The sequence below is a fragment of the Lacerta agilis genome, chromosome 4, assembly GCF_009819535.1.
Source record: "Lacerta agilis isolate rLacAgi1 chromosome 4, rLacAgi1.pri, whole genome shotgun sequence".
Lineage (NCBI taxonomy): Eukaryota > Metazoa > Chordata > Lepidosauria > Squamata > Lacertidae > Lacerta > Lacerta agilis.
Window position 1 is genome coordinate 70,317,865 of NC_046315.1, and position 12,153 is coordinate 70,330,017.

General features: G+C 41.5%; 1 protein-coding gene across 6 annotated transcripts in view; it reads left to right on the top strand.

Moving 5' to 3' along the window:
• Positions 1–12,153, top strand: part of HERC2 (HECT and RLD domain containing E3 ubiquitin protein ligase 2) — a 93,345-nt gene that overhangs the window by 39,555 nt on the left and 41,637 nt on the right. For 5 of the 6 annotated variants that reach the window (XM_033147517.1, XM_033147521.1, XM_033147522.1 and 2 more), the window contains 15 exons: positions 825–1,012; positions 1,132–1,324; positions 2,655–2,837; positions 3,331–3,515; positions 4,021–4,168; positions 4,276–4,472; positions 4,714–4,944; positions 5,402–5,537; positions 6,483–6,626; positions 7,714–7,856; positions 8,466–8,733; positions 9,435–9,577; positions 9,777–9,875; positions 11,030–11,198; positions 11,303–11,428. In XM_033147517.1, the coding sequence (XP_033003408.1) occupies positions 825–1,012; positions 1,132–1,324; positions 2,655–2,837; positions 3,331–3,515; positions 4,021–4,168; positions 4,276–4,472; positions 4,714–4,944; positions 5,402–5,537; positions 6,483–6,626; positions 7,714–7,856; positions 8,466–8,733; positions 9,435–9,577; positions 9,777–9,875; positions 11,030–11,198; positions 11,303–11,428 (2,553 nt within the window). The remainder of the gene's footprint in view (positions 1–824; positions 1,013–1,131; positions 1,325–2,654; positions 2,838–3,330; positions 3,516–4,020; positions 4,169–4,275; positions 4,473–4,713; positions 4,945–5,401; positions 5,538–6,482; positions 6,627–7,713; positions 7,857–8,465; positions 8,734–9,434; positions 9,578–9,776; positions 9,876–11,029; positions 11,199–11,302; positions 11,429–12,153) is intronic. The other variant, XM_033147520.1, reaches the window with a different exon arrangement.

A 12,153-nucleotide genomic window follows, 5' to 3' on the forward strand; every position in this document is an offset into this window, starting at 1 on the left:
TTCATTGTTGGGAATAGAATGTTTGGTCTGCTTTAGAAGTCTTAGAATATTTCCTGCCGGAGGTGGTCTTGTAGTAAGTTTAAAGCTTACTGGGAAATGATATACAATGAATTGAAAAGGATGTTCAAAATACCTTTTGTAAAAAAAACCCAGAAGCTTTTCTTTTGGGAATTATAGGGACAGAACTACATAAATTGTATAGAAACATATTCGTGTATGCTACTACAGCAGCAAGAATGCTACTTGCCCAAAAGTGGAAAGAAGCAGAAGTCCCAGTAAAGAAAGAATGGATACAAAAACTTATGGAATATGCAGAAATGGCGAAACTTATTGGAATAAGAAAGCAAGATAACAAACTTTTTATAAAAGAATGTGGAAATGGTTTATAGAATATTTACAGATAAATTGCAACAGATAAAACATTAGCAGGATTATTGTAATAACCTGCAGTTTCATAAGAGTATATATTTGAAGTAGATCGTTAAATGAGCAAATTAAATGAATTTGGATATCCAGAAGATATTAAAAAGTAAATTTAAGGAACTGCAGAAAGGACGGGGGAAGGAAGTCAAACTTTGAAATGTTAAATTGATTGTAAAACTAATGAAATGTATAAACTTGAAAAGTATAAATAAAAACTTTAAAAATAATTTAAAAAATAGAATATTTCCTACCACTGAACTATGCCTCTTCGGCTTTCCATGTTGAACAAAAGTATTACTTTCTTGTGGTGACTGCTTTGGAAAGCTGGAATAAGTTACTACTTTTGATATTAGTTCTCTGTTAATGGCTGCAAGATCTCAAGATACCTCTCATTAAATTAGGGCCTAGTTTGGACAACGTCGAGGAAGATATGCTTGCTTCGTCCCGTGGTGTTTCTGCTACAGTCCTAGAAGAGTCCAGGAAGGAGACCACTCCAGTTCAACTTCCTGTTTCAGGGCCAGAGTTGGCAGCCATGATGAAGATTGGCACCAGAGTGATGAGGGGGGTGGACTGGAAGTGGGGAGATCAGGTACTGCTTGCCTGTGTCTGCCATATATTTTATTTACTGGATATCAGTTCAATCTATGATCTTAATTATTGGCCATATATTTTAAAACTTTCTTGTATTACTTCTGCTCTTTCCTTCAGGATGGCCCTCCTCCAGGCTTGGGGCGCGTGATTGGAGAATTGGGTGAAGACGGCTGGATTCGAGTTCAGTGGGACACTGGCAGCACCAATTCTTACAGGATGGGGAAAGAGGGAAAATACGATCTCAAGCTGGCTGAACCACCACCTGCTTCTCAGCCTACAACAGAAGACTCGGACACAGAGGATGATTCTGGTAGGGTGTTTTTGTGCTGAACACAGTGGTAATGTAGCTACCAAGCAGTAAGTAAGTGGTTTGAACAAATAGGCCTTGTTCTACTCTCACCTTGCTTTTCAAGAAAGAGATCCAACTAATTTAGAGAAGCCGAACACTTGGTAGTTTTGTAGTTATAGGTATTCCTAGAATATGCATTCTCCTCTTCCAATCATAAGACATAAGGGATGTAGAGAGGTTAAAAACCTAGCTATTCTGGGCATTGACATTATAAGAGTGGCTGGAGCAACCCAGCCAGATGGGCAGGGTTTAAATAATAACATTATTATTATTGACCACCTTTTAAGTTTCTGAACTTACTAACGTTGCTGCAGCTGCTGGGAACAGAATGTGGGGTTTAGTTTATTTTCGGTTAATTTCACTTCCAGTGCTGGTACTTGAGTGGCGTGTTGGTATACAGTAGCACCACATCTTGCATGCAGTTATCCCGTGCAATTTTAACCTAGCTCAGCTGAAATCTCGCAAATTAATTGCACACAAGGCGGAGAGCTCAAAAAGCTTCTTTTGCACCGGGTGTTCCTGGTGCTCAAGAGAGCTTTTAAGGTCTTAGGCTTGCTTACCAAGCTCTGGAAGGCTCTCGCGAGAACTTGGGGAAACCTGGACAGCCCTGCAGCATCTTGCGAGAGAACATTCCAGGACCCAGTAAGCTCTTAAAAGCTCTCAGCCTTGCTTGGAAGGTAAGGATGGCTACGTGGGGGCAGTTCGGGTACCGGAATATGCATTTCTATGTATGCATGTCATCCCCAGAATGTAAACCCCAACTCAAGACTCGATCATACTGTAATATTAGTCCAGTTATGATTTTTCTTCATCATGCCATTCTGAAGCTGTGGAAGATTAATTTGCTTGCAAAAACAACATTAAATTGCATATTTCCAACCCCCCCTCCCTTTTTTACTGGTTTGTCCAAGGTTAAGGAAATTCTGGCATTTTTAAAAATACTCGCAGGTTTAAAGTGAAAGTCAATATCCAGGGGTGTCTATCTACCAGTGGAATAGGCACAATTAGTGGAACGGATTCTCTCCTCCCTCTTCAGCATGCTGTGTGCCTTCCAAATATGCACACAGGAGGGTTGGGGTGGGGGGACTCTCTAGAACAGATTTGGGAGCAGTGGGTTGTACTGGGAAGGAGGGAGAGAAAAGGGAATCCCTGAGCTGAAATCGCCTTACACAGTGTTTGCTGTCACCCAGTGTTGGGAGACCTGAATTCATTCGATTGTGAAAATGAGGAGGTTGCAACAGAGCGCATCAATTTCATTGTCTTCTGTCATCTATTTTGACTCTTGTTTCAGAAGGAGAACAAGTTGAAAGAAATCTCCACCCTACTTCCATGATGCTGACAAGCACAGTGAATCTGCTGCAGACTCTCTGCCTCTCAGCTGGAGTCCACGCTGAAGTCATGCAGAACGAAGCAACAAGAACTTTGTGCGGGCTGCTGCGCATGCTAGTCGAGAGCGGGACCGTAGACAAATCAGGTAGATACCCGGCACTGGATCAAAGTCTTGTTTTGTGTGCTGAATCCTTCATCCTCATATCTGTGGAACCTATTGTGGCATCTCAAGTTAGAATGATTTGCCTCATTCCATGTCTGCAGCAGTGCATTTTAAAAAGTACCGGTATATTTAAAAGAGCTTCACCATTTGTTCACAGAGGAAACAGGCCTTTGTTGCAGAGTGATTTCCGGTGTGTCGCTTTCACCTGTGTTTTGTTGTTTTCCTTAGGTTTTCATAGTTATCCTGTTGTGTTCAACTAAAACAGGCAAAAGTACATGATATTGCACATGCTTTCTGACGCTGATAAATAAAACCAGCTATCGTTCTATTCTACAACACGAAAGCCGTTTATTGAAAAAGCCGGTTTAACTCTAGGTGCTTTGTGGCAAATAATTTAGGTCTAAATGCACAAATGTAGTAATCTTGGGCAACTAAGAGCGCTTAAGAGTGTTTCTTTTTTTAAAATATATTCCAGCTTCTTTACCAAATACATTGGTTAATAAAGAACAGCACAGGAGCTGGTGTTCACTGGGATTCATCCGAAGTATAGCCCTCATGCCTCAGATGTGCAGCACTCTTAGTACGTCACAATGGATAACTCTCCTAATGAAAATCGTCGAGGGACATGAATCATTTACTGCTGCATCTCTACAACGACAGGTAATGCCTTTCATTGCTGGAGGTATCCAGTGGGGTTTTTAACCCGCTACAGCTGAGTCATAATAGGGTTTGAAAGCCACACTTCATATCTGTGGCTCGATTCAAGATCGGGCACCTTTCTCTTGAAAGCGATGAAGCAGGAAGAAGACGCAGAACGGTTTCGTTGCTGCATTTTGCCTAGATGTGAAAGAGGAAGTGGAAATGTGGTTTGTTGCGTCCCTAGCAGGGGATTATTATTTTTTCACACACTGGGTTGACATTAGGCAGTTATTTACAGCTTATATACATAACATTACAGCTTACATACCTAAAGTCTTTATTAAAAATCATTTTGAATTGTAACACATGAGAAAATGGCTCCATATTTTTCAGAAAGCGGAGCATTAGTGGTTATTTTGTGCAAAAAGTATTCTTTGTGCAAGAATACGTGCAGAATTAAGTGTTCTTTTCTAGTAGCTCAAGAGACTTCTTTAAAATATATATGTTTTCTCCTTTCGTCTTTTAGATCCTTGCAGTGCACTTACTACAAGCAGTGCTTCCTTCCTGGGATAAAAGCGAAAGGTCAAGGGATATGAAATTCCTGGTGGAAAAATTGTTTGGTTTCCTTGGCTGCCTGCTTACCACTTGCTCTTCAGATATCCCACTGCTCAGAGGTAGGAGAATATGATGTCTTCAGTGTTGTATTCTTATATTTTTAACCATATTGATGTCTGTCTATGAGTTTTCCTCCTTTTCCAATTTTTCCTTCTTTTTTTGGCAGAATCTACTCTGAGGAGGAGGAAGGCAAGGCCTCAGGCCTCTCTCACGGCCACTCACAGCAGTACTTTGGCAGAGGAGATAGTGGCATTGCTGAGGACATTGCATTCACTGAGCCAGTGGAATGGACTCATAAACAAGTACATCAACTCTCAGCTAACCTCCATCACCCACATCTTTGCAGGAAAACAGTCAGAAGGGGTAGTTCCCGCATCTTAAAATCAACTCATTTTTGTTTTAAATCTACTAATCGTTAATGGATTCTGTCAAACTATTTAAAAGCTATGATATATTTTTGTGAAGCTGATTGCCTTCTATAATGTAAAATTGGCTGCAATATCAAATATTACTGCATGTTGTTTTTTATTGAGCTGCGAGTATTTGCCAAAGGGAAGTCCTTGCTAAAGTTTCATTGTGCCTGTTCTCCTTTTTTTCCCCCTAGGCTGTTTTGGAAGACTTCTTTCCTGACTCTGAGAACCCAGAAGTGGGAGGCTTGATGGCTGTCCTGGCAGTCATTGGCGGAATAGATAGTCGCTTGCGGTTAGGTGGCCAAGTCATCCATGATGAATTTGGAGAAGGCACGGTGACACGAATCACCCCGAAAGGAAAAATCACAGTGCAGTTTTATGACATGAGAACCTGTAGAGTCTGTCCCCTCAGTCAGCTAAAACCAGTAAGTGTATTAAAGTGATGCCTTGCTTAAGGTGTAAGCTGAGTGTGATGCATTATATGTGGACTGTTTGTTCGTTTTGGGAAATATTCTAATATTCTCCTGGCTGACGAGCAGCAATTTGTGCATCCCAAAAAAGCTGATATTTTGCTTTCAAGTGCCATGCATCACTGCTAAGATAAGGTAATGTGTTACCAATATTTGAGCAGCTCTTGTAGAAGTCACCTTCAGTTCCACATCTTTTGGGTAGAACTTTTCTGTTTGCTTTACCTCACTGTTGTTTCACCCTGGGAAGGGAAATTTTGGCAGCCCCTTCTGCATTGGTCTAGGAGCGCTTCTGCCTTTTACAAGCATCCGGAAAGGGGGGGGGGGATTCTCTCAGGTTGGAAGCAAAGAAATGAACACAACTTAAAAGGAATTTATACTAAAATGTATATTTAAAATGTCTGTTTTTCTATAGCTCCCAGTCATTCCTTTTAATGTGAATAATTTGCCATTCACTGAACCAATGCTGTCTGTCTGGGCTCAGCTGGTGAACTTGGCAGGAAGTAAAGTTGAAAAACACAGAATAAAGACTCCAAATCAGGGTGTTTCGGGTATGCTTTTCTTGATTTATAAATACTGTGCTCACGCTAAAAGGATGCTACTCTGAAGCAGATGATGTCAAAGTGTGTTGATTTGAAGAATGTTTTTTAATTGGTAGGTGTTTATGTTTAATTTTATCCCTATTGTACCTTTATTGTACACCACTTGGAGACTTGAAACATCTGTTTTCAGTCAGTAGGGCCAAAGGTTTGTATGCTGAATGATAAGAATGCATGGAAGAAGTGAATGGCATTAATGATGAATATATAAAACTAACCCTGGGACTAAAGCAGTAGTGCCTTTTGGATATGATAAAAATACAGTTCTGTATTTATTTTTTCTGTTTCTTCATATCTTCAAGCTTTATTTTAACTGTATATTATATAAAGAGTTTCTCCTAATAAGCATTCCAGCAGGAATGGGAAGAAACAAAAAAGCACTGTGATTTTTAAATGAACAGTGTAATTTGTGAGTTTTAGGGCTGTACACTCCAACCCAGTGGTCCAACCTGACCTGTGGAGCACTTGACTTGGCCCTAAGTCAATTGGGGTGTGTGTGTAAGAGAGTGAAGTCATGCCAAAGTCATGTTTCGGTCTACCATCTTGATTCAAAATGGTGCCCAGCATCCAAATGGCAACCAAGACTGCTGCCCGCACCTTGGAAACTCTTGTGCCAAGTTCAGTAATGATATATTGAGAGCTGGCAGAAACTATGCCCCCAATCATGCCAAAGTGATGTTTCAGTCCACCATCATTGATTCAAAATGCTGTCCGGTGTCCAAACACCAATGAAGTCTGCTGCCCCCATATCGAGAACCCTTGTGCAGAGTTTGGTGATGTTATCTCAAGAGGGCAGCTGAGCAGACAGACAGACAAACCACTTTCCAAAATATATATTTGTAGATCAATTCTTCCTATTTATTTTGCTAAGAAATGCCTATCATATGTTTTGGACAGGCCAAATAGACTTGGATCTGCTCAGATGTCAGCAGTTAAAACTATACATACTAAAAGCAGGTCGAGCTCTGCTTTCTCACCAGGATAAATTAAGGCAAATCCTTTCTCAGCCTGCAGTGCAAGATGGTGGCTCACTTCCCACAGGTAATAATATTCTGCTTGATTACAAGGTTGATAAGGATTCTCTTACTTTTTTCTACTGTTGAAGTAGGCAGACAAACAGAGAAAAGGACCAGTTCTTATCTGTGTTTTGTTTTTGTGCATGATTGTCTTGACTTACCGTGAGTTCCTTTCTGGCAGGACATACAGTGGTGCCTCGCTAGACAAAAATAATTCGTTCTGCAAGTGTCTTTGTAGAGCGAATTATTCGTCTAGCGAAGCACCAATGCAAACCGCTAGTTTTCGCGACGAAAATTTCCCCCCCCGCCTTGCGGGGCAGCCTTCCGCTAGCGAATGCCGTTCGTCTAGCGAGTTTTTCGTCTAGCGAGGCATTCGTCTAGCGGGGCACCACTGTACATGGTTTTTTATGTTGAAAGTCAAAAAGGTGAAAGTAGAAGCATTTTCTGTCTGTAACAAGCAATTTCTTCCTAACAGTAATGTTCTCTATGCATTTTCATATGGTTTAATAATTGCATCTGAAAGCAGATACCCTGAAAGGACAGAGCAACAAAGAGAGCCACACAGGGCCCATTTTACTTCTAGGGAATTGATATCCTTGTGTTCTACTGAAACTTTCTCTTCAGGAAATCTGATACTTACCCAATGTTAGTGATTATTGTCTCATTGCCTGTTACTTCTGTTACTTGCCCTAGATTATTATTATTTTTAAAAATAATTGAATAAAATCTCAGATGGTATAAACTCATCGGTGGTTATATGAAATCTTCCTCAAGCTTTCGCTGTGCTTAGCGATTTCAGTCACTCTTAAGTAGATGTTATAAGCGAGTTGAAGCCCTTTTTCCATTTCAGTTTTAACATTTTTATGTAACGACATAATAAAAGGAGATAATGGTAGTTCTGGAAGTAGACATTTAAATACAAAACATCTTCTCAGAATTCAAAGCTTCATTTTTTTGGAACAGATAATGTGATGTACATGTTCCTTTTTAAAAAAAAGAAGAAGAGGTGTTTGCATTTGAAGTGAGACACCATTGAAAAGTAATCTGTTATTGGAAGAGTATTTCAGTTTTTGGTTGTTTCTGAAACTTAAATCCACTTTCCTTGGCTTAAGATGATGGCGTAGTGTCATCACCTGATGTTGGAGACTTGTCTCCTGAGGGACCTCAGCCACCCATGATCCTCTTGCAACAACTACTGACGGCAGCAACACAGCCATCACCTGTGAAGGCGATTTTTGATAAGCAAGAACTTGAGGTAAGATCTTAGCTTTCTCCCATTAAGGAGAAACAGTTACTGTTTTATTTAGATAGGCAATAATAGAATAAAAACTTTCTGCCAAGGCAATTCATACTTTAAAGCAGTGGCTTGTAATATAATAGACTTTTCCTTCCTGATCATGTTTATCTCAGAGACTACCTACTGCCTCTAATCACAGCGTCCAATGCTGGTCACAGCCTCAGGCTACAAGGTTCCTGGGTCAAGCCCTAGATCTCCTGGTGCTTTATTAGTTTAAATGTGCCACAGGACCTGGGATAAATAATAAATCCTATTAATGTTGTACAGTGGTACCTCAGAAGTTGAATGGAATCTGTTCCGGAAGTCCTTCGACTTTCAAAAAGTTTGGAAACCAAGGTGCAGCTCCCGATTGGCTGCAGGAAGCTCCTGCAGCCAATTGGAAGCTACAGAAGCCGCGTTGGATGTTTGGGTTCCAAAGAACCTTCGCAAACCGGAACACTCACTTCTGGGATTGCGGCATTCAGGAGCCAAAACGTTCGACTCGCAAGGCGTTCGGGATCCAAGAAACGAACTGTACTTTGTAAATGCATTACAGCTGCAAAAAGATTTATGTTTATCTTCTTACAGGCTGCTGCACTGGCTGTGTGTCAGTACCTGGCAGTTGAGTCTGCACATCCCTCAACTCCAGTCTTTGAAGACTGCAGCTCCAGTGAAGCCACAACGCCTGTTACAGTCCAGCACATCAGACCTGCAAAAGTGAAAAAACGCAAAGTATCCCCTATTCCACCGCTTCCTATTGTGGTGCAGCTAATGGAAATGGGATTCCCCAGGAAGAATATTGAGTTTGCACTGAAATCACTTTCGGGGACCTCTGGAAGTGCTTCCGGGTTACCAGGTACTTTGCTTTTGTTTTTGTTTTTTTAGTGTCACCAAGGAATTGAGGTTCAAGTTAGAAGATTTTGAGAAGCTGGAAAGTGCTTTGACGTTCAGTGAATGAGAAATTGTGGAAATAGGTTGGTATGGAAAAGGGAACGTGAGAAAGGGAAAAGGCAGCACCTAGGACTTAAATTGAAGGTAACCATAAGGAAGGAAAGAAAAACAGATTACCCCCAAGAAGTGTGCATGCACACGAAAGCTCATACCAAGAACAAACTTAGTTGGTCTCTAAGGTGCTACTGGACAATATTTTTATTTTATATATATATAACTTCTGCGTCAGACCAACATGGCTACCTACCTGAATCTAGATTACCCCCAAGGCTGCATACCTGAGAAACTGAACTATTAAGAGTTAACTAACAGTGAAAAGGGATAGGAGGATATCACAGAAAATGCACCTTCCCCACACTTTTTGACGCTGGATGATTGACTAGAAATGGTCTTAAGAGATGAAATTGGAGAGAGGTTGTGAAATGTCGCCTGAAAAACAAGGATTGAATATTTTGGGTTTTTTTTTAATCTGGGGGAATGATTTGCTGCAGCCAGAGTGACTGTAGGGTCGGCAAAGCACAGGAGAGGAAAACTTACTTTTTCTTGAACTTCAGGTCGAGTGACTAATACTGTTGATGCCTGTATTTATTTTATGTCTTGCTGTAGGAGTAGAAGCCTTGGTGGGCTGGCTTTTGGATCATCCGGATGTTCAAATTACTGATCTCTCAGATGGTGACACTGTATCTGACGAATATTCAGATGAAGAAATGGTAGAGGATGTAGAAGAAGCAGAAGCTGCATACCCTGTGGTAAGCGTTAGGAATGGGATCTTAGGATTCTGAAACAACACGTAGAGAGGCCAGCGTTTCTGATATGTTAGTCACAACTTGGGGCCAGGAAACCAAAATGAACATTCTTTGCAGTCATTTGTGGAGTCAACATTGCAGAGCACTTAGCATTTATAATGTGCGTCAGAGTTATGGATTTTTTTATTTTCTTTTATTACAGCCTACTGGTGCCGTTGTAACAGAAAGCCAGACTTACAAGAAACGAGCTGATTTCTTAAGTAATGATGATTATGCTGTGTATGTGCGAGAGAACATTCAGGTAAGCTTGACTATGAAGCCTGCATTTGAACTGTAATGTTCTGTATTTGAAAAGTATGATATTGATGCAGCTGAAATGCTGACGTGGATGCACATGGGAGGAGGAGATAAACACGAAAGCTGCAAATTGCTTTGATAACGGCAAAAAGCTGCTTTATTTAATCTCCCAGCTGTTGCAATCTGTTGTTGCTTTGCTCTATTCATAGAAGGCATTGATGTTCTTTGTTTCATGCTAACATCAAGGGGCTACTTCCTCCTTCCACAGTGCGTTTTCAGGGATGTAACTGACTTGTACAGCATCTGTTTTACATGCAAAAGGTTCCAGTTTCAATCACAGACATCTCCTGGCAGAGCTGGAAAAGACCCATGCCTAGAATCCTGAGCACCACTTCCAATCAGTATAAAAAGTACTAAGCTGGATGGACCAGCGGCCTCTGACGCTGAATAAGGCAGCTTCCTGTGTTCCTAACATTTTCATTGGATTAGAAAGCCATTAGCTTACGGTCATCATAGTATTGTGTGAGGTGCTCTCACTAGGCACCAAGTATGGGCCTGAACTGATCCCATTTGGCTCTGCACCTTTGGAATTTGGATGAAATCTTCAACCCAAACTCGGATCTGGAGTCTTCCTTTTTGCCCTCCAGCACGTGGTGTGGTTTATACACTGAAGCCACATTGGGATGATTCACACAATGCTCCAAAAGCGTTTGCTTGTGCAGAGAGGGCATGTCTGGCTTGCAGACATTGGATGCATCGTTGTACATGTGAACTATAATCCAATACATGATCGTTCCCTATTTCTTCTCCAGTTTTTTTCTTTTTTGTGTGTGTGTGTGTGTCCCTTGCCCCATGCAGAAGGCAAAATTACAGACTGCCTTCAGATGTCTTTAGAAGGTTTGTGGTTGTTTTATCTGTTTGACATCTGATGAGAGGATGTTCCACAGGGCAGGTGCTACTACTGAGAAGGCCCTCTGCCTGGTTCCCTGTAACTTCACTTCTTGCATGTTCACGGCAAGCCATTAACTGGGCCAGTGATTGCAAATTCACCTAAATCATAGGGTAATCTGTCTTGTTCAGGGTGGATAGTTACTTTGATACTGCATTTCTGTTGAAGCTTCAGCTGGTAAATATTGATCCATTTTTCCCTCCTCCTAGGTGGGAATGATGGTTAGATGCTGCAGGACATATGAGGAGGTTTGTGAGGGCGATGTGGGCAAAGTTATCAAATTGGACCGTGATGGACTGCATGATCTCAATGTGCAATGCGACTGGCAACAGAAAGGTGGCACTTACTGGGTCAGATATATCCACGTTGAACTTATAGGCAAGTCAGTTACTTCATTCATGCATTCATTATTCTAATGCTATCTTTTACACGCTCAAAATCCAAAGACATTAATTTCATTGCTTTTGCATTTTTTAAAATAGGATTCCCACCACAGAGCTCTCCATCACACATAAAGATTGGCGACAAAGTGCGAGTGAAAACGTCCGTGACTACACCCAAGTACAAGTGGGGATCTGTTACCCACAGGAGCGTGGGAGTTGTGAAAGGTAATGTGTATTCTTTAAAAGAAAATGTTTGTTGGATGGGTTGGGTTGCACAGAATTACGGACTTCGTTGTTTGTAGAATTGTAGTGTTGCCTGCAAGATTAATATTGAACTGTTGGGATGCTTTGCCTTTTGATAGCAAAATTCTGATCAGACACGCTGGAAGGTACAGTCGTACCTTGGTTGTTGAACGGAATCCGTTCCGGAAGTCCGTTCAAATTCCAAAAATGTTCGAAAACCAGGGTGCGGCTTCCGATTGGCTGCAGGACCTTCCTGCACTCAATCGGAAGCCGCGTTGGACGTTTGGCTTCCAAAGAACGATCGCAAACCAGAACGCTCATTTGCAGCATTTGGGAGCCAAAACGGACGATTGCCAGGGCATTTGACAACCAAGGTATGACTGTATTGGCTTGGCTCTAAGTATGTTGTTGTGTGAGCGGGAGGCACGTCTGCCCATGTAAGGTGGCAAATGTCAACAGTATTTGCCAGTTATGCTTTCCCATGGCAGCTCTTCATGGCATCCCTTGCACTGTCCCAAAGACCTGGTTTGCATATCGCTCTAAGCCAAAATATGGCTCAGTGTGAATGTGTGCGTTCCCAGGAAAGAGGTCCGAGAAACTTCGCTCCTCCCTTATCATTTTGCTGCTTCGCTATTCTGAGCTAAGCCATACCTTAATGTAGTGTGTGGACTGAATTAGGGCTCATGGGTGAGCTCTCTGCAGACTAA